Here is a 25,413-nt window from a genome sequence, read left to right as displayed (position 1 = left end):
GTGCTCTCTGCAGTGGAAGCTCCGAGTCTTAACCACTGGACCACCAGGGAAGTCCAGGGACTTTTTAAATATAAAAGCTTAACCTTTATTAGAATTCCAAGTCCTAAAATCTAACTAGAAAATCAACAATCAAAATTAAGGATCCTGCTCAATTTGGTAAGAATTTGCATTCCAATGAGGCTGTAAACATAGCATGTTCTGTGCAATAGCTTCAATTTCTTTTGATTTCATAATGTAATGGTCAGCAATTATCACAGTCTATGTAAAGAATATAAAAAAGTTCCAATCATTACCCACTTATGTGCTGTGTTGCTCCCAAGACTATCTAGTAATTTAAATTATTTTCATAAACGTGTTTCTATTACCACAAAAATACTACCATTTATTAATCACATATATGTGCTAAAATCTTAAGACACATTTTTCAATCAGTTTAATTAACAATGCTGATGGTTAGGTATTAATAACCTCATTAAATCTACTGATGAGAAAACTGACCTTTTAAAGACAGTAACTTGTTCAATACTACACAGCTAGTAAGCGGCTGAATTTGGTTTTCAGCCCACTGATAAGTTCACAACCTGTCCTCTTAATGTCTTCTCTATATTTATTTAGAAGAAATAGTATTAGGGAACTGTTCTGTAGAACCACTCGGAGAATAGTATCCCTGTCATTTAAAAACTATTACAAAATTGTGGAAACATTTGGAGAATAGCCTTTCTGTCATTTAAAATCCATTACGAAAGTGTTGGAAATTGCTACTACTATCACATTATAGTTGATTTCACCACCTATTTTCTGAGTATTTAATGATAATTGCCCCACTTCAAATGTGACTATTTTGTATGACACTTAAACAGTGTTTTTTGCCTACAGTGAAAGTGTTTATTATAATTAAAGCCATTGTGTCCCACACCGTTTGGATTCATGAAGCATTAACATCCTTTGAAATACATGCTAGGCCTTTGAAATCACTCTTTTTCACCTTAACACATGTAAAGTAGGCAAATGAACTAGCAAAGAAGACGTTTAAGAGTTAGTAATCTCCAGAGAAGAGAATTTAACTCCAAATACCTGGAGTTGGAATTGAGCATCAGCAATTACCCCAGGGATGTTGAGCCAACACAAAGGCCCGAGTGCTTCCCAAACACACCTTGAATTATGCTTGTATTTGTTGCCATGGAAGCAAAATGACACTTTCTTACATAAATCCACATCTTTGAGCCACTGTACTCTGCCTTTTAAAATGTATCTGTATACAAATTGCTTTTTATGTTCTGAGCCAATTCTACCTTGACTTTTTACCTTTACTTATGCTCATAAGCATACAACATTGTATTATTTGGCAGTGAACATAAAGGATACTCTGATAATCTAGGACGTAGGGTCTATTTTAGCTCTACATAGCAATAGCTAAAAGGCATAGGGACAGTTAGCAGAACAAGCAGTTTGCCTCCTCCCATTTGCGGATCATCTCCTTAACTGCACACAGGAATATTCTAGCATTTTGTACAGCTATTGAAAAGATTTGAAAGAAAGTGCTATGCAGGAAGTTCATTCAGCCCAAGAGGAGGGAAAGACATTGTCACTGAAGAGATGACAAGATAAATAAGAACATAGTGTCAGAGAGTAACTCATAAATATTTTTAAAATCGTTTTAGTAATTTAATTTAATCTTCTCCATTTCAGAACTAATAAGAAACAGTCAAATTTGTCATTTTTGATGACTAGAACATAATTTATTACAATAAAAATTGATCATATCTATTGAACAGCAGCATTAAGAGCTTCTTAATACTTGTGTTTTTTTCTCATTCTCCAGATATAACACAGAACCTTCCTCCTTTACTTTTTCAAAACTTAAAGGCATTTTCTGGGGGTATAAAAATAACTCTTACTTTTACACAAATGTTTCTTTTAGTAAATATTGTTATGCACATCCAGATTATTGCTTTAACTCGGTCTCCATGAAGTGAAAAATACCTCAGCACACTTGGATAAATTCTGAATCAAATTCATACCATTAAAAAAAAATATGTTAAGCTCCTGCTGTGTTCAGGCCCCATAAAAGACACCAGTGTTAGGTAGAGCGGCAAATAATACAGAGATGATCCCTCTCCCCAAAAGACCTGAGCTATTTAAAAGTGATGACGTGATGGAGAATACATTTGAGGAAGAAATAAATTTCTGAAGAGATATTTCAGGACATAGTGACTGACTCAAACCAACATCAAAACCTCCATAAACAAATGTTATAGCCAGGAATCTACAGAAAGACAAGTTGAATGTGGTTGTATTATCCTGGTCTTGAAATGTCATATTTGTGGAAAGCAATAAAAATCACTAATTTATCACTTTACTCTTCTCAAATCCCATTTCATATTGCCAGTTGAATAGTCTACCCATGTCATGCCCTTTTACTAAAAGACCAAAAGGACACGGGGCAACTTTGCCTTGATATGTGAAAACTGTTCACTGAGAGAGGAAGTAAAATTATTCTGGTTATCCAGGAGACTGAGTCTAGACCAATGGGTAGATTTACTTTGTCTGCAGACTACAATTCTCTCAGAAGCGCTCTTGAGCTCACTCCTTGTAAATATTTAAGCAAAGATTAATTGTCTCCTTTCTCAGGAAGAACTTTCTGCACTGATGATTAATTACATCAGATGACTCTACGATCCCTTTTACTTCATTGATTTTAAAATTAATGAGTTATATCTTTATCCTCTACAAAATTTCCAGAAGATTCATTGATTTTACAAAGTTACATACTCAGTAGTAAAAAATAAAAATCATGCCTTTCTATAAAATATTTTAAAAAGTGAAAGAATTTGTATAATAAATGTAAACAATGTAAATCAGTGTTCTATTATTGGAATCAATGTATTATTTTAGACAAAAGATTTTTAGAGTTAAGAGAAAGTTCAACACATGTTAAGAAGCTAAATATCATATCTGGCTTAGCATTTAGTATCATCTGGGTACATGAAGCTCAATGTCCTTACTGTTAAGTTAGACATAATAAGAGCTGCCTCTACTGCGTGTGTGTATGTTTGGTTATCAAATGTTCGGTATTCACAAAAGTGCTTTGAAATCTGTTAAGGTGTATCCTCATTTATATCATTATTCTTTCAAAAAAGCATTTGAAATGGCATTTAAACCCACATTAAAAAAATAATGTGAGAAACATAGCATAGGAAAATGAGGGGAAATGAGTTAAATGATAAAATGAGGTTAACATCAAGTTGAGGCAAAGAAATACACCTCACAATATCTTTATTATTAATAGACAGTGAAGGATTATTGATTTGACTCCAAACTGCAAACTAGTAATGGAAGTATGGGAGAAAACGCAATCACAAGATTCACTGTGAACATATTGCTACAACACCCTACTTTTCTAAGGAAAGAAATTGTTTTGTTTTTTCTAATAAGAGCTAAGATATATTTCCTTGTAAAGGAAATATTTGCAAACACAATCAGGTACAAGATTCACTGTGAATAAATTTTTATAACATCCCACTTTTCTAAGGAGAGAACTAGATTTTTTTTTTTAGAGTTAAATAATTTTCTATGCAGGCCAAAAGCATGTGATCTAAATATACAATTTTATGTTGTGTATCCACCTGGATCTCGGAATAAACTTACTACACAAAAGAACAAGTGTTCTGCATGTCATTCAAAGACTCTTCAGTAAATATGAGCCCACAAAGAACGTTAAGTGCAGACTGTTTTTCCAACTAAAGGCAGGTCCATATGCCTAAATGATCACACAAGAAGAAAATACTTTTGACACATTCATAATGAGAATTAAGTATAAATCAGGGGCTTCCCTGGTGGCGCAGTGGTTGAGAGTCCGCCTGCCGATGCAGGCGACGCGGGTTCGTGCCCCGGTCCGGGAGGATCCCACATGCCGCGGAGCGGCTGGGCCCGTGAGCCATGGCCGCTGAGCCTGCGCGTCCGGAGCCTGTGCTCCGCAACGGGAGAGGCCCCAACAGTGAGAGGCCCGCGTACCGCTAAATAAATAAATAAATAGATAGATAGGTAAATAAATAAATAAATCAGGAAAACCCAAGTATTATCTTCACATTGATAGAATCAAAAGAATGTCACCAGTTTATGGGCCTAAAAATAAGAGGTTCTCACCTTTTCGAGCATTGCTGTAATTCATAAATATTCTAAACCCTTTAGAAATTTAATGAATTATGAGTTCTAACAATGGATGGGAAGGAGGGGTGTCTCCAGGAGAACTTTCTGACACTGTGGTTTGGGTTCTGTTTTGTTTGTTAATATAGGGTCAGAGCCAATTCGCAGAGCAGGAAAAAGTGGCACTTCAACACCCACTACCCCCGGATCAACCGCCATCACTCCTGGTACCCCACCAAGCTATTCTTCACGCACACCAGGCACTCCTGGAACCCCTAGCTACCCCAGGACCCCTCACACACCAGGAACCCCCAAGTCTGCCATCTTGGTGCCCAGTGAGAAGAAAGTTGCCATTATACGTACGCCTCCAAAATCTCCTGCTACTCCCAAGCAACTTCGGCTTATCAACCAACCACTGCCAGACCTGAAGAATGTCAAATCCAAAATTGGATCGACAGAGAACATCAAATACCAGCCTAAAGGGGGGCAGGTAAGAATCACATGAACACACGTATTTGCTGCCAAAGTAAAATCCTGTTACTTATTATGTTGCCATCCTCATATTATAGGCTAACGGTTCTTGAAACAAAAGGGAGATGGAGGTTTTAAAGCGTTACAGGTTATGATTTATTGCTGAGGGTATGGGTCTTATCTGAGAAAGATAGCTTATGAAATATGATGGAAATCATATGGCTTGTGGTCGTTACTAGATAAAAATTGATTTAACCATATAAGAGAATCTTTTAGTTGACTACCTAACAGATCTTTTCTAAATGTATCTCTATTGCCTTGTGGATTTTAACTTAAGAGATTAAAGTTACACTTCTGATATGAATTTGAGTGATCTATTTTAGATCCTGACTGTGAGTTCCTTTGACCATCTTTTAGTAATTCCACTTTTATCTCCTTCCTTCTCCCCAAGGATTTCCTATGACATCTTCTACCATTTTCCTATGTTCATTCCAAATCAGAACATGGTTCCCCAAGTTTCTTCTCTGGCTGCTATTGCCCAGACATTGCAAAGGGCAAATATTCATGTTGATAATTAATAGACAGTTCTATATGGTTCTACTGGAAAATCTATTTCAGATTAATTGTATTGAATAGGGTTCTTAGTAAAATTCTACCTACTAACTCTTAACTTCAGCTTCAGAGCAAACATTCACATATTTTTCCAACCAGAGGGCTTTGAGTTCTACCTTAACCTGAACCTTGCTTTTACACTATGTGTTTGGACAAAGCAATTAGCCTGGAAGGACTAATACAATACAAATACAAATATCATTTAATATTTCCCTTGTGATATTGATATACCCATAGTTTGACTTTTATTGTCAATGAAGAGATAAAACACCCATCCATTAGTGAAAGAAGAGAGAAAGCAATCATTTCCTTTATACATTAGCAAACTTGTAATGCCCTTTCAATATACCAAAACAGCTTTTCTTTTTAACCTCAATATTATTTTCTTCCACTCTTTTTCTTATCTCTTGTATTTCCTGCCACTGATTTCTGGTATCCCTCTCTCATGCCAAAGAAAATGTATTTTCAGCAGGTTTAGAAGAAATGTCTTGCCAAAACGTGAGGCTGTCGAAGACTCCTACTCAGTGTTGAAACAAAAGTTTAATATCGCTTCTTCCTTTAGCAACAGACTTCTTTGCTTTCTCATTGTGATTCTGTTCAAGAAAGTCCAAAGAGTTAAGCAAAAATCAACCAAAGAAGGAACGAAGGACTCAGTATGCCATTTTCAGAACAACTATAACGTTCTATAATAATATAGTCACAGAAAGATGCTTTTTCATAGAAAAATGTTATTAAAATATGAGCTACAAGAAACACTTTTTAAGCATAAAACAAAAATAGTTCTACCAAGTTTAAGCCTGTAATTCGAAAAATCTCATACTCTTGCCTTTGTCATAGTTTTGCACATCCAAGAGAAGGAAATATTTTGAGCCTTTTGGAAATATCCAAATGCCATATTATTTTTATATTTATACATAAATAATTGAAAAGAGTAAGTTGAATAAAATAAATTTAGTACCAATTTGCAAGTTTATTATTTTAGCTCTTTTGAGCTACCCCCTAAAATAGAGTAATTATCATGTGTATTTAAAATCAATTCTCTTTTTATAAATATCCCAGTGTCCTGGTATTCTCCTTAACTAAATGTGAGGTTTACTTGCTTATCTTCTGGAAAATATTGATACTTAAAAGAACCTGTTTCTTCTTAGAATCACAAGGGAATATTAAGTGCCTCAAAGATATTTTATTGAAACTAAAAAGAAAATCTAATAAGAAGGGAATAATTATTGATATAATTTGACAATAAATGATTTTATTCAAAGGACTTTTCAAGACAGACAAAAAATTGTTTTGGCCTCAGCTTTGCTAGAATCATTAAGTTAAACGAAGCCCAGAATATGAAGACTTATTTATTTTCTCTTTCTACTTCATTATGATATCTGGCTGTGAATATTTCTATGTCTAATTTTAATTGACTTCTACTATATTTGTTAATTGATAAAATTGATATAAAGATGTCTCACTCGTTTGAGCTGAACTAATGCTGCCCTAGAGATTATGGTAATTAGGGTTAGTAAAGATATGACACAAAAAATTACAGAAGGAACAAAAATAGCCTCAAATCATCATGTCATTTGAAGAAAATCTCTTGTTCCATGAGGCAAGTGGTAACCTGATGCAAAATTATCCTATCGCATCTTCAGGTGACTTGGAAAAAATCTACAACAGTGGAATTATAAAGTGACTTTTGTTGGAGAAGCAGGAGGTATTTCCTCACCAAGATAAGAAATAGATGGAGGGAACATATTTGCCTTCTATTTTGTGATAGATGGCATCAATGCATTTAAACTAGACAGGAAAATGAATTGGGAAATTGAGATGCACTACAGTTGAACTGTTTTTGTAGGAAAAGTATTTCAGTCAACACTTTAACACTATCCCCCTAGAAGCCTCCTTATAGTGTATGATCTTCTCAAATACAGGGAGTGAGGAAAGGGTCTTTTTCTGTACATGTTAAACTGGGGATTTTGATTGGATTTTAAGGTTCAACTTTATAAAATGACTAAGAGAAATTTTTATGTTAAAGCTTCTTAGAAATTGTCAAGATAATATGCTAAAGACCCTTGTTATCTGACAGAGAATCCATAAGTGCACCCTGTTGGGGAAATTGAAGCCAGTGGCATGTTGTCCCCAATAGTAATTGTATATACTAGGATATTTGAATGGACAGTGACCAACCCAGAATCACTGAAGAGGACCAAGACAACATTGATACCTTCTGTAGGAGCCCAGTTTTGTAATAGACATATGTCATCTATAGTTATTAAGAAAAAAAGTCACACAACTCTTATTGGTGAAGATGGGAGTAAATTGGTAGATGTAACCTTAATTTAATTAATTCAAACTATCTGCACAGACTCTATTGTCATAAAATTCAGAGTGGTTTAATTGTATGTAAATAATTTAATTTTAAAAGCTTTATTATTGTTGTTTTAAAGTTTGTGCAATCACTAATATTAGGGAGAAGAAATGTATAATGAAAGATATAGTGTCTTAGGAATTCAACAACTTTCCAAGTTGGGAAGCTTTATTATTTGCCCCATTTTGAACATTTATTGCTCTTCCATATGTATAAGGTTTGTGCTTATGGCTATTATCTCTTCTGTTGAAGTCCAATTTTCTATTGGCAAAGAGGCTCAGCTCAGGGCTTAGTTCAGTGAGGCAAATCAATGCCTAATGGAATAGATAAGCTAGCTGAAGATATGAGGAGCTTTACAGAAAGCAATAAAGTTAATCTTTTCAGCTAAAATATAAATTCATTCTACTGTAAAGAACATATGTCATCTCAGATTCACTATAGATAGTAAGCTTGGTTGATTTAACTCAAGGCATAGGTAAAGCTATCTTATTAAGTGTATTAATTTAAAACTATCTCAATGTACCTAGCTCCTTAAGCTACATTAAATCTAAAGCTACATTTTAGAATAAAAAGTGTTAGCTTTTTAAGGACTAGGCTGCTTGATTTAAACAAAGGTAAGAAAATAAACAATTTCTCTAAATGCGTGGCATAAAAAATTTAAGCAACAACTCAACGAATGGTACTTTTTCTATCTGTGGGTCAGATTTTTTTTATAGGCACTTGGATTTATATGGAATACTCCTACATGTTTTGACAAGTTTCTTGTTTTTTCTCTGTCAGCTTTATGAAGATCAGTATACAAAGCACCTTGTGATAGTTGAAAGTTACTAATGAGGTGGTTTCACAAATCAGAACAAAGAGTTTTCTTTTCATCTCCCTTTCCTTCATTCCATATCCTGGCCATCTTTAGGTGCTAATGATTTTGTGCCCCAAACAGCACTTATTCTACCCATTTCTTTCAGTCCACTCTCCACCACCCTAGCACAGGATATGTTATCTCTTGTTGATATCACTGCAATAGTTGTTAACTAGTCTCCCTTCATCTGTTCTTTTCTCTTTTTTTTTAATTTTTATTTTATATTGGAGTATAGTTGATATACAATGTTGTCTTAGTAGCAGGTGTACAGCAAAGTGACTCAGTTATACATATACATATATCCATTTTTTTCAGATTCTTTTTCCATATAGGTTATTACAGAATATTGAGTAGAATATTTCTGTTATTTTCTCTATCTGATATACTCCCGATACTGTAGCCAGGGCTTCTCACCATATTTATACATTCCATTGTATAATTGATTATTTAATGTCTATCTTGTTTCACCTACTAGACCATAAGCTCCATAAAATCAGGACTGAGGTCTGTTTTGTCCTCAGTGTTCAGTATATGGTAGGTATTTGGCATATTTGTTGAGTGAAAGTTGAATGAATGTAGTATACTGTATGCATCGAGAGATGCATTCTTTCTAGTGACTTGTTGAATGAGTGTGACTGCCTAAAGCTGTTACAGTTATTACCCAAAGAAACACCCCACTCTGGGACCACAGTGAATTTTGGCTGAGAGAATATTGGATCAGAATGTAAGAGCTGAGTTCTTGGTCCAGCTTTTTTGCTAAATTATTGTGTGACCTTAGATACTGAGCTCTCTGGTCCTCGACTTTTTTTTTTAGTTTATTATTATTTTTAAAAATTATTTATTTATTTATTTTTGGCTGCATTGGGTCTGCGTTGCTGTGTGTGGGCTTTCTCTAGTTGCAGTGCACAGGCTTCTCTTGTGATGGAGCACGGGCTCTAGGTGTGTGGGCTTCAGTAGTTGTGGCTCGCGGGCTCTAGAGTGCACGCAGGCTCAGTAGTTGTGGTGCACGGGCTTAGTTGCACTGCAGCATGTGGGATCTTCCCAGACCAGGGCTCGAACCCGTGTCCCCTGCGTTGGCAGGTGGATTCTTAACCACTGCGCCACCAGGGTAGCCCTCAACTTTCTTATTTGTAGGATAGAAGCAACAAAATAATACTTGTTTCTGTATATAGCACCACCTCATTTAAATAAACTATGTGGATAATTTAAGCTCTCAGATCCATGGTTCTACAGTGTTTTTGCATTGCAGCTCATCAAAAAACATTCATTTAGGTACTCTAATAGACTCCATAAATATTTGTGCCACAAAGGGCCAGCTGAAGTTGAGTGAAAAAGCAGTGTTTCTGAAATAGGAGTGTAATTGAGGAAGGGGGAGCAATGGGAAGGAGGAAGGAGAGAATGAAATGTGTGAAATGTAGAGTGGAATCTTTTTTATATTTTCTTACAAAGTTTTAGGCATTATCCTGAGACTTTTTTTGGCCTTTCACATGCTAACTTGAATGAGTTGCTTTCAATTTTATATTCAAATGGAATTAATTCTGGAGGCAACTGATGAGTTATAGTAAAACAGGATTTTTTTCTCATTATATAAAATTATGATGGTCACCACTGTGAAGGTCTACTGAGTGCTATTAATATATAGGCAAATTTACAAATTATAAATTTTATAAAAAAAAAAGAAAGACTGAAGCTTATTTAGATCTTTTTTCTCATTTGTATGTTTATTCTTTCATCATTTACGAAGACTATGCTGGGCACTATACGATAAAAGGGGAATGGATGACAATAACATCCCCTGGCCTCTACAGTCTAGGCAGAAAAAAAGTGTTTGTTTGTTTTTTCTTGTCCTCCCCTAGTTCCCTGCCTTTATTTAATTTTAAGTTTTTTCCAAGCCATTCTTTCCATCTCCTTAGGCCTCCAAATAAATGCTAAATAAGAAGTGTAATAAAATATCCCATTCACTGTAAAATGCAGCCCAGCATGAAGAAAAACTCTTCACCAAAATACATTACAAGGCATTTTTTTGCTCTCAAATTCATCATTATCTCAAAATGAAAGCTCCTTGAGATCAGGGACCCTGTCTTTTTTTTTTTTTTTCCTCAGGTTTTTTTTTTTTTTTATTGGAGTATAATTGCTTTACAATGGTGTGTTAGTTTCTGCTTCACAACAAAATGAATCAGTTATACATATACATATGTTCCCATATCTCTTCCCTCTTGCGTCTCCCTCCCTCCCACCCTCCCTATCCCACCCCTCCAGGCGGTCACAAAGCACCGAGCTGATCTCCCTGTGCTATGCGGCTGCTTCCCACTAGCTATCTACCTTACGTTTGGTAGTGTATATATGTCCATGCCTCTCTCTCTCTTTGAGGGACCCTGTCTTTATGCAATAGAATTTTATAACTGTAATTCAAGTATCTTTTCTAAGGTAATGAAAAGTTATTGAGCTAAGCTTCATAAATATTAATTATTTAAAACTATGGAAAAATTATTACTTTGGGTTTACAAAGGTGTGGCCTGTAGAGTCTCTTTTTGTTTGCTGTTCATTTACAAACCAAGCAAGGACATGGGAACAGCATTGAATCTCAGGCTGTTTTCAAACAACTGAACAGGCTCTCAAAAAGTTACTTTCTTACCAACTTGGTCCAGTATTCCTTAAAATTTTAAACTAAAGAAAAAAATGTAATATTAAGATTTTGGCATATGAACTTGATAAAGCTCATTATCTGTTAATTTTCATGAGTCACAATGACTGCTATATTCATAACTTTCCTTCCAGTGCCCATGGGCAGACCACTTAAAATATTTAACAATGCTTCTAATGGCTAAACTCAATGTCTGTTTCACCAAAAAGTTATTTCCAAATTTTTCAGCATTGTGCATTCACCCCAAGGTTTCTCAACAAGGTTTTACCTTCTGTGCTTTTTGACAGTCTGCACAGGAAAATTGGGCTGATGCCTTAATAGGCCCTCTTCCATATTCTTTTCCTTAGAGATCTGTGGAATTGTATGTTTTCACATAGACTATTATTTCTATTAAAATGTGTATTGAAATATACTTATTGTTTATATTTATATACTTAGTTTTGAAGAAATTATTGATCAGTGTTGGTAGAGTTAATTAAAATTCAGAAGGGACTATAATGTTTGTATACCTGTATGCATTTTGACCAGAGCACAGGGTTGTTAACAGATGAATATTTGATGAACATCATCTGTTCCAGAGAACTTTCAATCTTCAGGAATATATGATATAATAATATTTTTGTTTTAATATATGATACCTCTGGACTCTATAGAGGCTAAATAGTTTTCATTAAAATTGAATGTTATGGAATAGGAAATACTTTTGGGAAAGACAGAAAAGTGTTTTTATAATGCAAGTATAAAGGAAAGCTTAATAAGCCTTCCTGAGAAATGATGCAAACCCAAAGGAAAAGCTTAATTCCCCATAAAGTTGAAGGGAAGTCAATTGAGTGTCACTGTCCACTACCTTTCAAAAAGAATTTCTTTCTAAGACAACCTTGGATGGAGAAAGAAAGAAATTTCTTGTAATTGAGGTTCATACCTAGAAGATACCTGAAAGACCTAGTACCAGATTGTAAAGGAGCTGAGAACAGAATCCAAACTTTCAGACTCCCAGTTACTTTCCATATCTTGCTACCTTGAGCTGACATGGGGATATTTTTACTTAAATAAGCAGCAGCAGAGAGTGTCAAAAAAATCAAGTTTCTGTTGCTCAAGAAATCCAAGTTGACACTGTGATTAATGCCTCTGGTTTATAAACTGTTTTACTAAAAACTATGTTAGGATTGTATTTTCTTTCATTTTTCATGTTTCATATTTCCAACTAATCTCTAGTAAGAGATCTTTTCCTGTCTACAGGCATAGCCTGCATTTTGTATTCCTGCTCTTTCTTAGAGTAACCCCATATTGGGGGGGAAAACAAAAAGCTCATTTCTCTAAAGGAGCAATTAAACTTATATGCAGAGAGAGTACAGTGGCAGATCACTTCAATTGAACCATTATGGTAAAATTCAACTAGACTCACATCAAGAATATCCAGAAAGTAACTATTCTGTTCTTTCCTAACATTGTGGAGGAATACATAGAATTAATTAAAATTAAATAATTCTGATTAATTATTCAATTACATTAACCTGTTCTTTATAACTCTTCATGCTTATAAGACCCTTATATGAATGAAAAGTCAGTGGTGTGTGCATACAAGTAATCAATGTATGCCCATGAGAATAAAGTCCTTTTTTGCCAGCCTCCCACTTCGAGGGACTGGTTTGGCTGAGCCTTGAAGGATGATCTGTTACAGACTAAACTTGGAAAGAGGGCATTCTGTCAAGAGGTAAGAACATGAAGAAAGCATGGGGGTGAACCTGAAAATGTAACAAGGCCCTTAATATGGACTAGAATACAGTCTGGATGAAATGTAAAGTATTAAGAGAGGACTCAAAAATCAGAATTGCTACAAACCCTGGTTGCCCGGCTAAAAGTTTTGTTGCATTTAATAGGAAATAGGGAGTTTGGTAGAATTTTGAATAAGGCAGAGTTTTAGGAGGATGATCCAGTTGATTGATACAATAATACATTTCACTTCCACTATGAAGTGTGCAGGAGGAAAGGTTGTCATATTCTTTGCATTAATAGAGCAAGTAAAAATTTTGATTGAAAGAAATTAACAAAGATTAAAGTGTGATTTAGAGTTAATGTTGGATAATGATTATTCAAATAATTTTTCCTTCATATCATTTAAATAGAAAATTAGTTCATTTGTAAATTAGAAGGTCATTATATTTTTTCTAGGCAGTCTCTAAGATGTTAACATAATTTTTCTTGACATAGGCTTTAGGAAAACAAAAGTCCAATGAAAATTTCTTCCCAAAGAAAGTAGTTTTTATTTCAATCTATCCACAGAGAACAGAAAGTTAAACTCAACTCTGATAAAAAAAAAACTAATCTGAAATAAAGCCTTATGCTTCACAGCAGTCATCTATTTTTCTATTTTATGGGATGGTTGCTGAGGACTGCCTGTATTTGTGGAATTAACTCTCTAAGGTGTTATTTGCCAATGATCCTAGAGATATTTGGCATGAAGTATTTTGTAATTTTGCTAAGGCATAAATGTGAGTCACATGGCTCAGATATAAGTTGTCAAGCTCGAGTGTAAAACTTACTGAACATCAAACATTCACTGCCCAGAGTGGTTTTATTTCTGTCCACTCAACCATTAAGCAAAATGAATGTCATACTTTGCCTCATTTTAGACAAAAGCAATATACCATGGGGCTTCCCTGGTGGCGCAGTGGTTGAGAATCTGCCAACTAATGCAGGGGACACGGGTTTGAGCCCTGGTCTGGGAGGATCCCACATGCCACGGAGCAACTAGGCCCGTGAGCCACAACTCACGCGTCTGGAGCCTGTGCGTGAGCCTGTGCGTGAGCCTGCAGGTCTGGAGCCTGTGCTCCACAACAAGAGAGGCCGCGGTAGTGAGAGGCCCGCGCACCGCGATGAAGAGTGGACCCCGCTTGCCACAACTAGAGAAAGCCCTCGCACAGAAACGAAGACCCAACACAGCAAAAATTAGTTAATTAATTAATAAAAACTCCTACCCCCAACATCTTCTTTATATATATATATATATATATATATATATATATATACCATGAAGTTTTTTCAATTATGGAAATATGTAAAGAATGTGTTATTAATGCATGTCAAATTAAGCAAACATGGGTTAATATAGTCTACCATCAAAAAAGGCCAGCTAGGGCTTCCCTGGTGGTGCAGTGGTTGAGAGTCCGCCTGCCGATTCAGGGGACACTGGTTTGTGCTCCGGTCTGGGAAGATCCCACATGCCGCGGAGCGGCTGGGCCCGTGAGCCATGGCCGCTGGGCCTGCGCGTCTGGAGCCTGTGTTCCGCAACGGGAGAGGCCACAACAGTGAGAGGCCCGCGTACCAAAAAAAAACAAAAAAAAGGCCAGCTAGTTTTTTCCGCTATGATTCTCGGGAAAATCGACTTTGAAGTTGGCCTTGAAGTTTTAGAATTTAAGATTTAAATCATCTCTAAATAATGCAGGCAATGTGTCCCCTTTGGGTTTGAATCATTCGTTTTCGAAATCATAAAAATTGTCAAACAATTGATTAAAAGTTAGAGTCAAACAAATTTATATAACTGAATTTGGAATTTCCATTTTTGCAACAGATGAGTCAGATTTAACATTTGGCTTTTGGTCACTTGGTAATGAGTCACTTGATTGGTACTCTTATGATCTCTAAATTAAAATTTGTAGATGAAATATGAGACTCTGTATATCCCCAAGGATTAGAAAAATGGCTTAGATGAATTCTGTTTCATTGCCAAAATAAATAGATCCTTATGGAGAATAATTTAAAGTATTATTATTAGAAATAACAAATCAAAATTATTTGCTTTCTAAAAATAACTTACCTGTGAGGTTTGAAATGTAGTGGCCCTTAGTGACTTCATTATCTGCATCTACAATTTATGTGAAACTCTTACAGTGCAACTACACATATGGTTAGATACAGACTCTGTGATAGCCCCCCTTTTTTTAATAGGAATTTGTATTATGCCCTAGAGAGTGGCCCAATCATCATGTCTTCTGAATTCAGATTTTGACGAGAGGCCCTTCCCTTGGGCTGCCCATGAGAGCTGTGAATGATACTTTCCTGAAAGGAACGAGCTATCTTGTCAATGTTAGGCAGATGCTGCAATTTAAGCTTTGTCTAGTTAAAAATAGTCAGGATTCAACGTGCTCTTGAATTTTTTACTCTTTTTTGCGAATACCAAGAGATGTGATACCATTCTTAGAGACAGCTGTATATCTAGGGTAATTTTATTAAGCTTTTTTTTTCATATATAAGAGGATAAATTGTCCACTAAAGACGGGATTTCCCTTTAGCTATTGGGGGGTAGTTGTAGCCAAAGTAAGATAAAACAAACAAAAATAAACCTTTCCTTCCATTCTTACATTGCTTGTTGGCCCTCCAAAACACGCACAACTCAAAAACACATGAAAGAAGCTACAAGAGTTATTACTTTGCACATTACATTACACCGGAGTAATATCTTTCCAGATCTGGAGTTGCTATTAACTGGATTTACTATTGCCTTCAAGGTGAGTACTGGACTTGCTGAAAATAGAAATCGAACACCTAACCTCATATCTGTTGGGCCCAACCAAGGCCTGGACTACCTGTTCATGACTCAGTATGAACAGCTAGCTAATGGTCCTTGGTTTTCTCCCCTCTAAAGACGGAAATAATGCTTTCACACCAAATCCAAGAATAAGGGCTATTTATGAGCAGTTGTCAGAGAGAGGCCTTTCAAAAGGCTACCGAGCCAGACCAGCAAGGGAATCATAAATCCTTTCAGGAGAGGAGGCCCAGAGCCTCCTTGTTGACTGTCTTGGGAAACCAGGGCTTCTTCCCCTGGATGAATGAGAACCCTCACCTGTAGCATTCAGCCGGACCAATGTGAACCTCACCTGTTCTATGTGGACCAATCATAGTCAAGTCAAGTGTACCAGGTGATTCACAATTGTGATGGGTGACCCTTTAGGGATTAAGGGGGATTAAGGGCACTGGTGTATCCTTCAGGATCCTGGGCTGAACTACAATCTTGGCCCTTCCAGAGAGTGGACCTGAGTCCCAGCGTTGCCCACAATATCAGAAGCCTCCTCCTCACAGATAATTCAAGTTCTATTTTTCTTTTCCTATATTGTTTCCAGATTATAGCAGCCTACGGCTGGGATATCTAAGGCTCTCAAGCATTTGGCCCTTGGGGGAGCGGGGTGCAGGAGAAAAGGGGCTCATATTCATATGATAGATCTGCTCTTCAGTTTCAGTGTTAGTTTTTTCTCTTAAATGATTACGTAGGTGGAAGGGAGTTTGGAGCCTCTGGTGCTGCCCATTTCTGGTTCCCTGTACCCAGCATATTGAAAGAAAAATGCACAGTGAAGTTACTTCCAATTCCTTTTAGGTTAGGATTTTAAACCAGAAGATTGATTTTAGCAAGGTTCAGTCCAGATGTGGTTCCAGGGATAACATCAAACATTCTGCTGGGGGCGGAAATGTAAGTAGAAGCTTCTGTTAGGAGCCGTCCTGATTGTGTGGAGCCATCCGCACAGCAGGCACTTGGTCTCCTTTCCTGCCTCCCTCCCAACACACTCCCCCCTTCTTGTTGCTGCTCCACACGTCCCCCTGGTTTGGGAGCTTGTCAGCCTTGCATTTTTGGTGATGGCCTTCCCATCCTTCCCTCTAAGATCACTGGCGAATTCTTGCTTTTTTAATGGGGTACGCCATGGTTTTCGGGGAGATGGAAAACCCACCTCACTTGCCAATTTGTTTGCTGGCCTTTGGCTTCAAGGTATTTTCTCATGCTGTCTCTACGCCCCTGTAAAAGTCAGCTGTGCACACACTTTTCTAGCTCCATTTAAGTTACTCTTGGGGCAAAGTCTGATGTACTTGAAAGTACCCAAACTGTATAATGTCAATATTTTGTGCTTCATTATTCATGAGAGTTGGGATATCATTTGGAATAATACAAAACTGGTGAAGCATGGCTCATCTGTAATTCAGTGAAAAGATTCAAGTCCCAGTATACTCTGTCTTGATGGAATTTTTTCCTGTCTCTTAAATTGAGTGAAAATAATATCCTATGAGAGAAAGGGAAAGATGAATCCGTGTTTCTCAAATGTAGTTGAGGAAGAGTTGAAACAGGCAAACTCAAGCTAAAGAAAGCATGGTTCTTTGTAAAATTAGAATAACAAAAAAGGCGAACTGGGTGACTCTCTATACTACAGATCCTGTCACCTAAACTTCAGATTCTGACCGTCTGTGACTCAGGTAATTTATAGATTATCAAATCCGGAATTCTCACCTATCTAATAACTCTTGGTTCCTTGCTCCTCAACTGGGCAGAGATGGAGTCAAGCAGTGAAAGGAGAGACAAGCAAGTGCCTTCTAGCAGGAGCTGTCGCTTGATGTTCAGAGTAGCTCCACTGGGTGTGAAAATATGCCATGTGGGAGGACCACAGCAAGGTTTTCTGGGCTCTTTCCAGGGTGCAGGGCTAAGCTTCAGGCTCAGCATTTACACTGACAAGGTTGCCCTCCTTCCTGTTGCCCTGACTGTAAGCTCACACCGTGTGGTACTTTCACAGAAGCAATCTTGGTCCTAGGAAATAATTTGAGGGTATCAGAGGGTAGATCCAGCTGCCCTCTACTACGGGTGCTGCCGGTCAAAACACCTACATGGAAAAGGATAAATTGAGATAACTAATGATCTCTAAAGTAAGTAAGGGAGCTTCCAACCTCCAAAACAGTAGTCTGAAACTTTCCCCTAGAGAAGAATCACTTGTTCAAATGTGCAGATTCCCTGACGCCATTTCCAGTGTTCAATTAAGTAATTCCCATGTATTTCTGATGCAAATGGACCAGGAACCACACTTGGAAAGCACTGTTTCAAATATTGGGAGATGAAATAATTTCAACAAGACACAAAGAAGAAAAAATGCTGTCATTTTATATTGATAATTTGGTGTGCAATAAAAATTCCATTTAGCCAAGACATGACAATAGTATTTTAAAAAAGCATGTTTAGAGCTTTCTTCTTCTTGTTATCTTAAAGCAGTGTTGGGCTTCTTGTTTCTATGAGCAAAGTTGGTCACTTTTATGTAAAAATCACTTTTTAAAGCATAATTTCTCTCTTCACTTGGCTCTTTGCTTATGGAAAGGTTTGACACGATGTGGCTTTCGTTCTCTGGGTGGAAGCTTGCCGTATGCATCCAGGTGTTTCTATCCCCTTGGGGCATGATCTGTTTTCTGCTAATAAAATCTTCTATTCTAGGATTTTCCTTCACTTTGGTTTTTCTTTCCAACCAAACGTGGGAGGATCTATGGAAGATTGTGTTTTCCCATTTGTATGTATATGTTGTTGTATGTTGTGAGTTTGGATATGTTTCTAGATTTGACGTATGATCTTGGGGGTTGTTTATGTCTAAACTATTTTAAGCACATTTTATGTGGTTCACACAGGTACAGATTGTCACCAAGAAGATAGACCTAAGCCACGTGACATCCAAATGCGGCTCTCTGAAAAACATCCGCCACAGGCCAGGTAAATCCGTACTTTTTAGTAGTCTGGGAGATATTAGATTGGATTCAAGAAATTGACAAGCGAAATCTGTGTTGCTGTGAAATATCTAATTGGAAGGACTTTTCCAAATCCTGATATGTCATGCTTTTATTAATAGAAATTTACATGAGAAATTTCAAGGCATCTTCACTTGGACAAGTAAACTTAGTAACCACACACAGGCCACGTATCATAGGACATGTTAAAAATTAAAAGGTACAAAAAAAAAAAAAGAGAGAAAAAGACAAAAAAATAAAATTAAATAAATAAATAAAAATTAAAAGGTACATGAGATGCGTTTATCTCGATGTACGCAACATGCATGTTGGAGCTCGTTGGAAATATATAGTCTATAAAATACACTGGGCCATGTATTTATACATAATACATACACTGAAAGAAGCATTTCCAAAGATTTTTCAAGAAATTGTTTTTCTGCATTATGTGAAAAAAGGATTGTGCTTAAGCAAAGCTGAAAAAATTAACTTTTCTGCTGAATTTCTCAGATCCAGGTCTATAAGTATTGTGAATCCTCAGAATGCAATGTCTCCCCCAACTTATTTGACCATGGACTTCTTGTTTTTCTAGAATATCTCATAAGACTGATGCTCTAAGGTAGAATTTCTACTCATCTTGCTGGGGATTTTTCCCTCTTTAATTCCCTCTAATGTATTATGAGTCACTTTTTCTGAGTATCATGTATTATGTTTTTGCTAAATCCACCTCCATGCATATGTAAATAATGGACAACTGTCAAATTTGTAAATTTTCTTGAGAATATTTTGACACAATTTATATATACCATTGAAGGACAAGAGGAAGCAATTGGTTTTAACCATCTATGCTTGGCATCTTAATTAAACCAGGTAATAGGTTATTCCCATTAATCATTGTCTCAAATGTTATCAAAACAAGGTATAAGAATAATTGAGCCCAATGAGATTTCTGACCAGGAGGTTATTAAGAAGAATTTATTAGTTGAAAAACAAAGGTAGATAGGATATGTTTCAAAATAGATAAACGAACTGGAAACATATCTAGAAATTGGGCTTCTCTTTGGCAAAGGGAGTTCATAAGGCAAGTCAAGGAGTTAGAAACTACGAGTAAGGAATCTCCATTCCTGGTTTCAGAATTGCTACCCTGGAATTAGCTCTCTGTCATTTAGGAAACAGCAGGGATATGTTCCCATGTGGGTATCTTCACAACCCCCCATCTATTACTTAAGTCTACAAACATTTAGTTGACTTTGTACTGTGCCAACAGTATGATAGAAGTATTTGGCTACACTGCCTACTTTCTTCCAGAATACAAAAGACAATATCGGATTCTTTCATTCCAGGCAGTAAGTATACATTTAGTTAAATTCACCTGGGGTCTTGATGCACAGAAAAATCTTATATAGATAAGAAAATATTCTGTGTATGTTTTACTGGCCATAAAAGGCTATTGTCATGGACTCCCACCTTTTTCTAAATCTAGCTCTTACTTCGTAATAAATGAACCAGGTGACTAAGTTCATAAAGATGTATTAGCACAATGATCCGTGTCAATAGCAAGCTTTTCACAAAGCTACTTTGGATTGTGGAATATCTAAGGAGAAAATAAAGGAAACAGTTTGATACCTGGAGCCACAAATTGAAATATCCGGTCTTGTGGACTTCACTTCAGGACATATGAAGCTTGATGGGGATTATAGTCTTCTGCAGTTACTGCTCCTGAGGGGGCCAGAATTTTTCAGAACCAAAGGCAGAGATGTCTGAATTCCAATGGGCTTCTCTAAGAGTTACATAAAAATACCTAGTAGGACTTCAACAGAAGTAGACTTCTCAGTCTTCCTTTTCTGAATATATTTTGGGTCAATGTTATATTGTTATTTTTTTTTCTCTCTCTCTCAAAATACAGTTCAAAAAAATTTTAACAAGGTTACATAGACACAACATATAACCATAAAAGAAAACTTGAAAAGACAATTTCTATCAGAGGCCACCAAAAAATAGAAAAGTAAGATCCTAAGAAAGTTGATCTCATGTAGCTGAAAGCTCAACATCTTCTAGACTCTAACCAATATAATTATGTTTTATGAATCACACTAATCCTGTAACAACCAACAAGTGAGACCCATGGGGCCAAGTAAAATGTTGGAAGGATAACACTCCTGCAGTTATGCATCTTTTGAGGGAAGGACAACTACATGTCTTCTGTAAGCATGAGTTAAATAACATCATGTACATCCTAAGCCTTCAGGAGGAGAATGAATGAATCTTCAAAATTTAATCCAGTAACACCATACAATTTCAAGGGGCCCCTGGCCAGGTAATTGGGTGTTAATATAAATGTCCAGGTATCACATGAGAAAAACACCACAGGCCTAAGAGACCTGTAAAGTTTTAACAGAACTTTCTCTCGTCTGCAGAGATAAATAAGCAGCAAGAGTCCAAAATTGAAAAATCTCTTCCATGTTTCCATAGAGTCCCTCAGGTATTCTTCCCAAATCAAAATCCCAAGAGAGATGCAATGATAGTAGAGGGTCACGTGGCTTACCACTGGCCTTGCAAAAAAATGCATAGCGCCAAAACCAAGTTAATAATGCAAGTCAAAGCTAATCCCTTAGGTGGAGACAGGTAAAGGTATCTAATCCAGCTTCCTTCCAGGTCAAAGACATCAGCAGACAGGCTCAAGAACAGGCTAAAGGACAACTCAATGTAGAACTCCTTACATTCCTAAGCCTGAGAAAGGTGTGCAGAAATGGGGAGTGCCACAGAAGGGTGGCTCATGGCACTCTCATCTATCAGCAGATCCTCGAGTTTCAGACTAATTAGCATTTAAGGAAATGGCATGGTCAAAACTCCGTCTCAGTATTATCAGATCGAAGTCAGAGTCACATTGGTCCTATGGCATCTGGAAAAGAATGGGATCTCCTGAGAGTCTCTTCCTATCACTCCATCTGCTAATTAAAATGGAAGCTCTTAAGCAACTTAGCCCCTGACTCCAGTTTCATCAGTCAAGCTATCAATGCTGAAAATTGACAAATGGTAATATTACCCACATGCACTCCATTGCTAGCCTAATAGTTCTTTGAACAAGTGACCTATTACCATTAAGAAAAATAAAGAAGAGCTTCATTGCAATTTAATTTGCTCCCTTAGAAATAAGAGACTAAATGTGCCAAGTTTGAGAAAGGATACATATGATACTTTCATTGTGTTATTTTTAGAGTTTTTATCACACAGACAAGAAAAACCCCTCTGATATTTTAGGTTAGACATGAGTAGAGGAGAAAGGAATTAACATGTAGAGCAATCCACGTAATGGTACAAAAAGGATGTCACTACCGTAGATGGTGTGGGGAAAATGGTATAATCTAGAAATCTAAAAGATTCCTTTCACATCCATGGTCGGAGGGATAGTAGAGTTCATTAAGTTTGTCATTTGCCATGGTCTACCTACTATAATCATTTTGGGGAACTAGTCACCACAAATATAAGATTTAATTTTAGCAAGGCATTTAAAAGCCTTTCTCCTCTCCTACGTAGGTGGTGGGCGTGTGAAAATTGAGAGTGTGAAACTGGATTTCAAAGAAAAGGCCCAAGCTAAAGTTGGTTCACTTGACAATGCTCACCACGTACCTGGAGGTGGTAATGTCAAGGTAAGAAACAAGATCCTGAGCCGATCTTGCCTTTTTAAAAAATCCTTCTGAAATACTCTTCATCAAAATGGGTCCCAAATTGAAGGCCTGGACATCTAGAAGTAGGGATGGTAGAGCTGGATAGAAGTGACATGAACGTCAGCTCTGGGATATAGAGAAAGAGCTAAGCAACAGTTAAGATGCTTGAGTTAACGAGGACTGATGCTTGTCTTAAACAGATTGACAGCCAAAAGTTGAACTTCAGAGAGCATGCTAAGGCCCGTGTGGACCACGGGGCTGAGATCATTACGCAGTCCCCAGGCAGATCCAGCGTGGCATCCCCCCGACGACTCAGCAACGTCTCCTCTTCTGGAAGCATCAACCTGCTCGAATCCCCCCAGCTTGCCACCCTGGCCGAGGATGTCACTGCCGCACTCGCTAAGCAGGGCTTGTGAATATTTCTTGTTTAGCATTGAAGTAATACTATTTAGGCATGAGCTCTTGGCAGGAGTGGGCTCTGAGCAGGTGTTATATTCATTCTTTACAAACCATAAAATAAATAATCTCATTCCCAAACTGTAGTAATTGTTACAATTTTATATTAAAAAAGAATAGTATATGCAGAAATTGACTTGATTTCCATTTGTAAAAGGAAGATACAGGCTTTACATGAGTACAATTGGACAATTATTTTTGCTCTGCTCTGTTTTGCATGGAGTAATATTATTTTAAAAATTGCATTTCTACCTTTCATGTGCCTGAAGGCTATCCACTACATCCTGAAAGGCCTTGTTAAAATCCAAGCTGCTCATTTCACTATTTTGTTGCTGGGTGAAAAGATAAAAAGCTGCCCATTGTAACTTATTACAGGTTAAATTAAATCAAGGAGTCTGATTGCAGGAAGGGAAGAGCATGTAAGAAATAAGTTTTTTTTAAAGCGTTATTTTGTATAAATGGGAAGAAAGATTCAATTAAGTTATTAACATTTGGGACCTGGATAATTATATCAGAGTATAAGTCAATCCAATAAATTATTTAACTAATTAAGAAATAGTTACGACGCATTTGAGCTGTGGTTGAGGAAGTGGTATAAAGTGCATCTCTTAGGAGTGAAGCACTTTCATTAGGGTGGACTCATGTCTGATTAGAACGTTGGTTGATCAGCTAGATTTGTGTACACACTACCAGTTTCACACCCCTTTTCCATCTGTTTGATACAGTATTATAGATATAAATATATATATATTTCTCTGTGGCCATTTGTGATACTTCCTCATATACTTGAATATTATACTTCCTTATTCACAGCATCTGTGTCTCCTGCACCCTTTGGTGTTGCAGTTTTAGGTATGTGAAAGTAGGTGTTAGCAGGGTTCTTTCCCTATTAAAAAAAAAGTTTAAAAAGACAAAAAGTTTTAGCATGAAGTTGCTTTCTGTAACAACTCAAAGCTGTAACCCTGTTTTAGTGCCAGATACAAGTCTCTCCCGTGATGCTAGAAAAAATTTGTTTTTCTTTGCTTTCACCAACATGGAGTTTGTGGGGGTGGGTCCAGTTATACATAAAAGGGTTTACAGATTGTTGGTGTAAGATTATGGATTTATCTTACTTTGAATCACAGGATAGTTTGGGTTTTATTCCTGTAATCATTCATGAAACAGACTTCTTAAGATTTCTTTTTCTTTTTTTTTCCATTTGCTAAAGTTGAAACTAACAGTGGGATTTGGGGGCATGTTATCCCATTCTTCCAAATAGTACCTGTTTATTAAATTATCTGATAGAAAATGTTTGACCTCCATACCCAAAGTTCCCTTGATCAGAAGCTTCTCAAAAAATATTTTGAGAAGCTATAGCTATAAAATATTGGAGATGCAGATATCTAAATCAGTTTTTTCATAACTCCAACATTGTACTCTGTAAAGGAACACTATTATTTATCAGTAGATAATACCATTCTGACTTTAGATGCGGTCTAGAAATCACAAATCTATTAATTAATTCACTTTACAAATCATTCATCTTAAATTTATGAATAAGCAATGAAATAGTCAATAGCCTGAATAAGGCAGTGGGTTACCAGGCTAGATGGATGCTTTCTAGTATTTTATCTGTTCTTTTTCTTGCTCAGGGATGGTAGGCTGGATCTGAACAGTTAAAGGCAAATGGTCCAGTAGGCGTTTGATTCCTTTGAGCCAAATCAGTTCTCGAATATAAAGGAAAAAAATGATGAATATGGACTGAGGCAACAAGCTAGTATAGTAGCATCTAAGAAAGAAGCCAAGGGATGCAAAGACAGAGACGCGGGTGCCATTTTGTGACCCGTTGGAAATTACAACCAATGCGACTTCCATAAAAGAAACTCTAGGAGCAAAAGTGCACCATTCATTCTCAACTAAGAGGTTTTACGTAGGCAAACATTTCTGAAACTATAGATCAGTTATTTTATAGGACAAAGATTTAGAAATGACTGATTAGGACTGTGGATGTGTCTGTTTTCTGCCTAATTATTGCTGTGAGGTTTGATTTGTCCCATCTGGGCATTTTATTCATCAGCTTCCCTTGAAATGCACCAGAATATAGGAGAAGAAAGAATAGGCGTGTGGAGACTTAACAGTATTTTCTTATGTGTTTGGTAGTGTTAGATAGTGATTAAAGCTGAAGTTAACAGCTGGTTAGAACAGTTTTAACCTGTGAAACAAGTATTTTTTTCAACCTGGTTTAAATTTTTTATAAGCATTAAGAATAAGTAAACATGATCTACATATTAAAATTGTTTCTTACAAATACATGTCTAAAATAAAGATTATATAAAGTACCAAGTTATAAGATTTGGCATTAAAACAAATGTTTACTTCAAATCACAGCAAAATTATAATGAATAAATGCCCTTGCTTTGTATGGAAATACAAATTCTTTATAAAAAGTTAACAAAATGAACCTGATAATTTGTACAAGTAAAAGAAAGAAACACAGGCTAAATGTCTTCTTATGGGGATAAGGGGTGGAACCCATCTTGCCTTTACACTCAAGATTAACGACACAAATTAAGCTTTTTGAACACCACTCTTGTGGGGACATCCATACGCTGATCTAGAAATTAAGGCTTCATAGTTCCAATTCTAGATCTATTAATGCCAGTTTCTCTCTGGCTTTAGCCTTTGAGAACCTGTTTAAGGA

The 25,413-nt window shown here is 36.6% G+C and overlaps 1 protein-coding gene across 3 annotated transcripts in view; it reads left to right on the top strand.

Moving 5' to 3' along the window:
• MAP2 (microtubule associated protein 2) overlaps positions 1-22,814 on the top strand; it is a 273,363-nt gene extending 250,549 nt beyond the window's left edge. For 2 of the 3 annotated variants that reach the window (XM_060151313.1, XM_060151312.1), the window contains 5 exons: positions 4,296-4,636; positions 16,460-16,552; positions 18,514-18,595; positions 22,147-22,259; positions 22,478-22,814. In XM_060151313.1, the coding sequence (XP_060007296.1) occupies positions 4,296-4,636; positions 16,460-16,552; positions 18,514-18,595; positions 22,147-22,259; positions 22,478-22,693 (845 nt within the window). In that variant the 3' untranslated portion in view covers positions 22,694-22,814. The remainder of the gene's footprint in view (positions 1-4,295; positions 4,637-16,459; positions 16,553-18,513; positions 18,596-22,146; positions 22,260-22,477) is intronic. The other variant, XM_060151314.1, reaches the window with a different exon arrangement.
• Positions 22,815-25,413: the final 2,599 nt, after the last annotated feature.

Source organism: Lagenorhynchus albirostris, chromosome 6 (assembly GCF_949774975.1).
Source record: "Lagenorhynchus albirostris chromosome 6, mLagAlb1.1, whole genome shotgun sequence".
In the NCBI taxonomy this organism is placed as follows: Eukaryota; Metazoa; Chordata; class Mammalia; order Artiodactyla; family Delphinidae; genus Lagenorhynchus; species Lagenorhynchus albirostris.
Note: the sequence above shows the minus strand (reverse complement) of the source record. Positions and strands in the feature narration are given on the sequence as shown.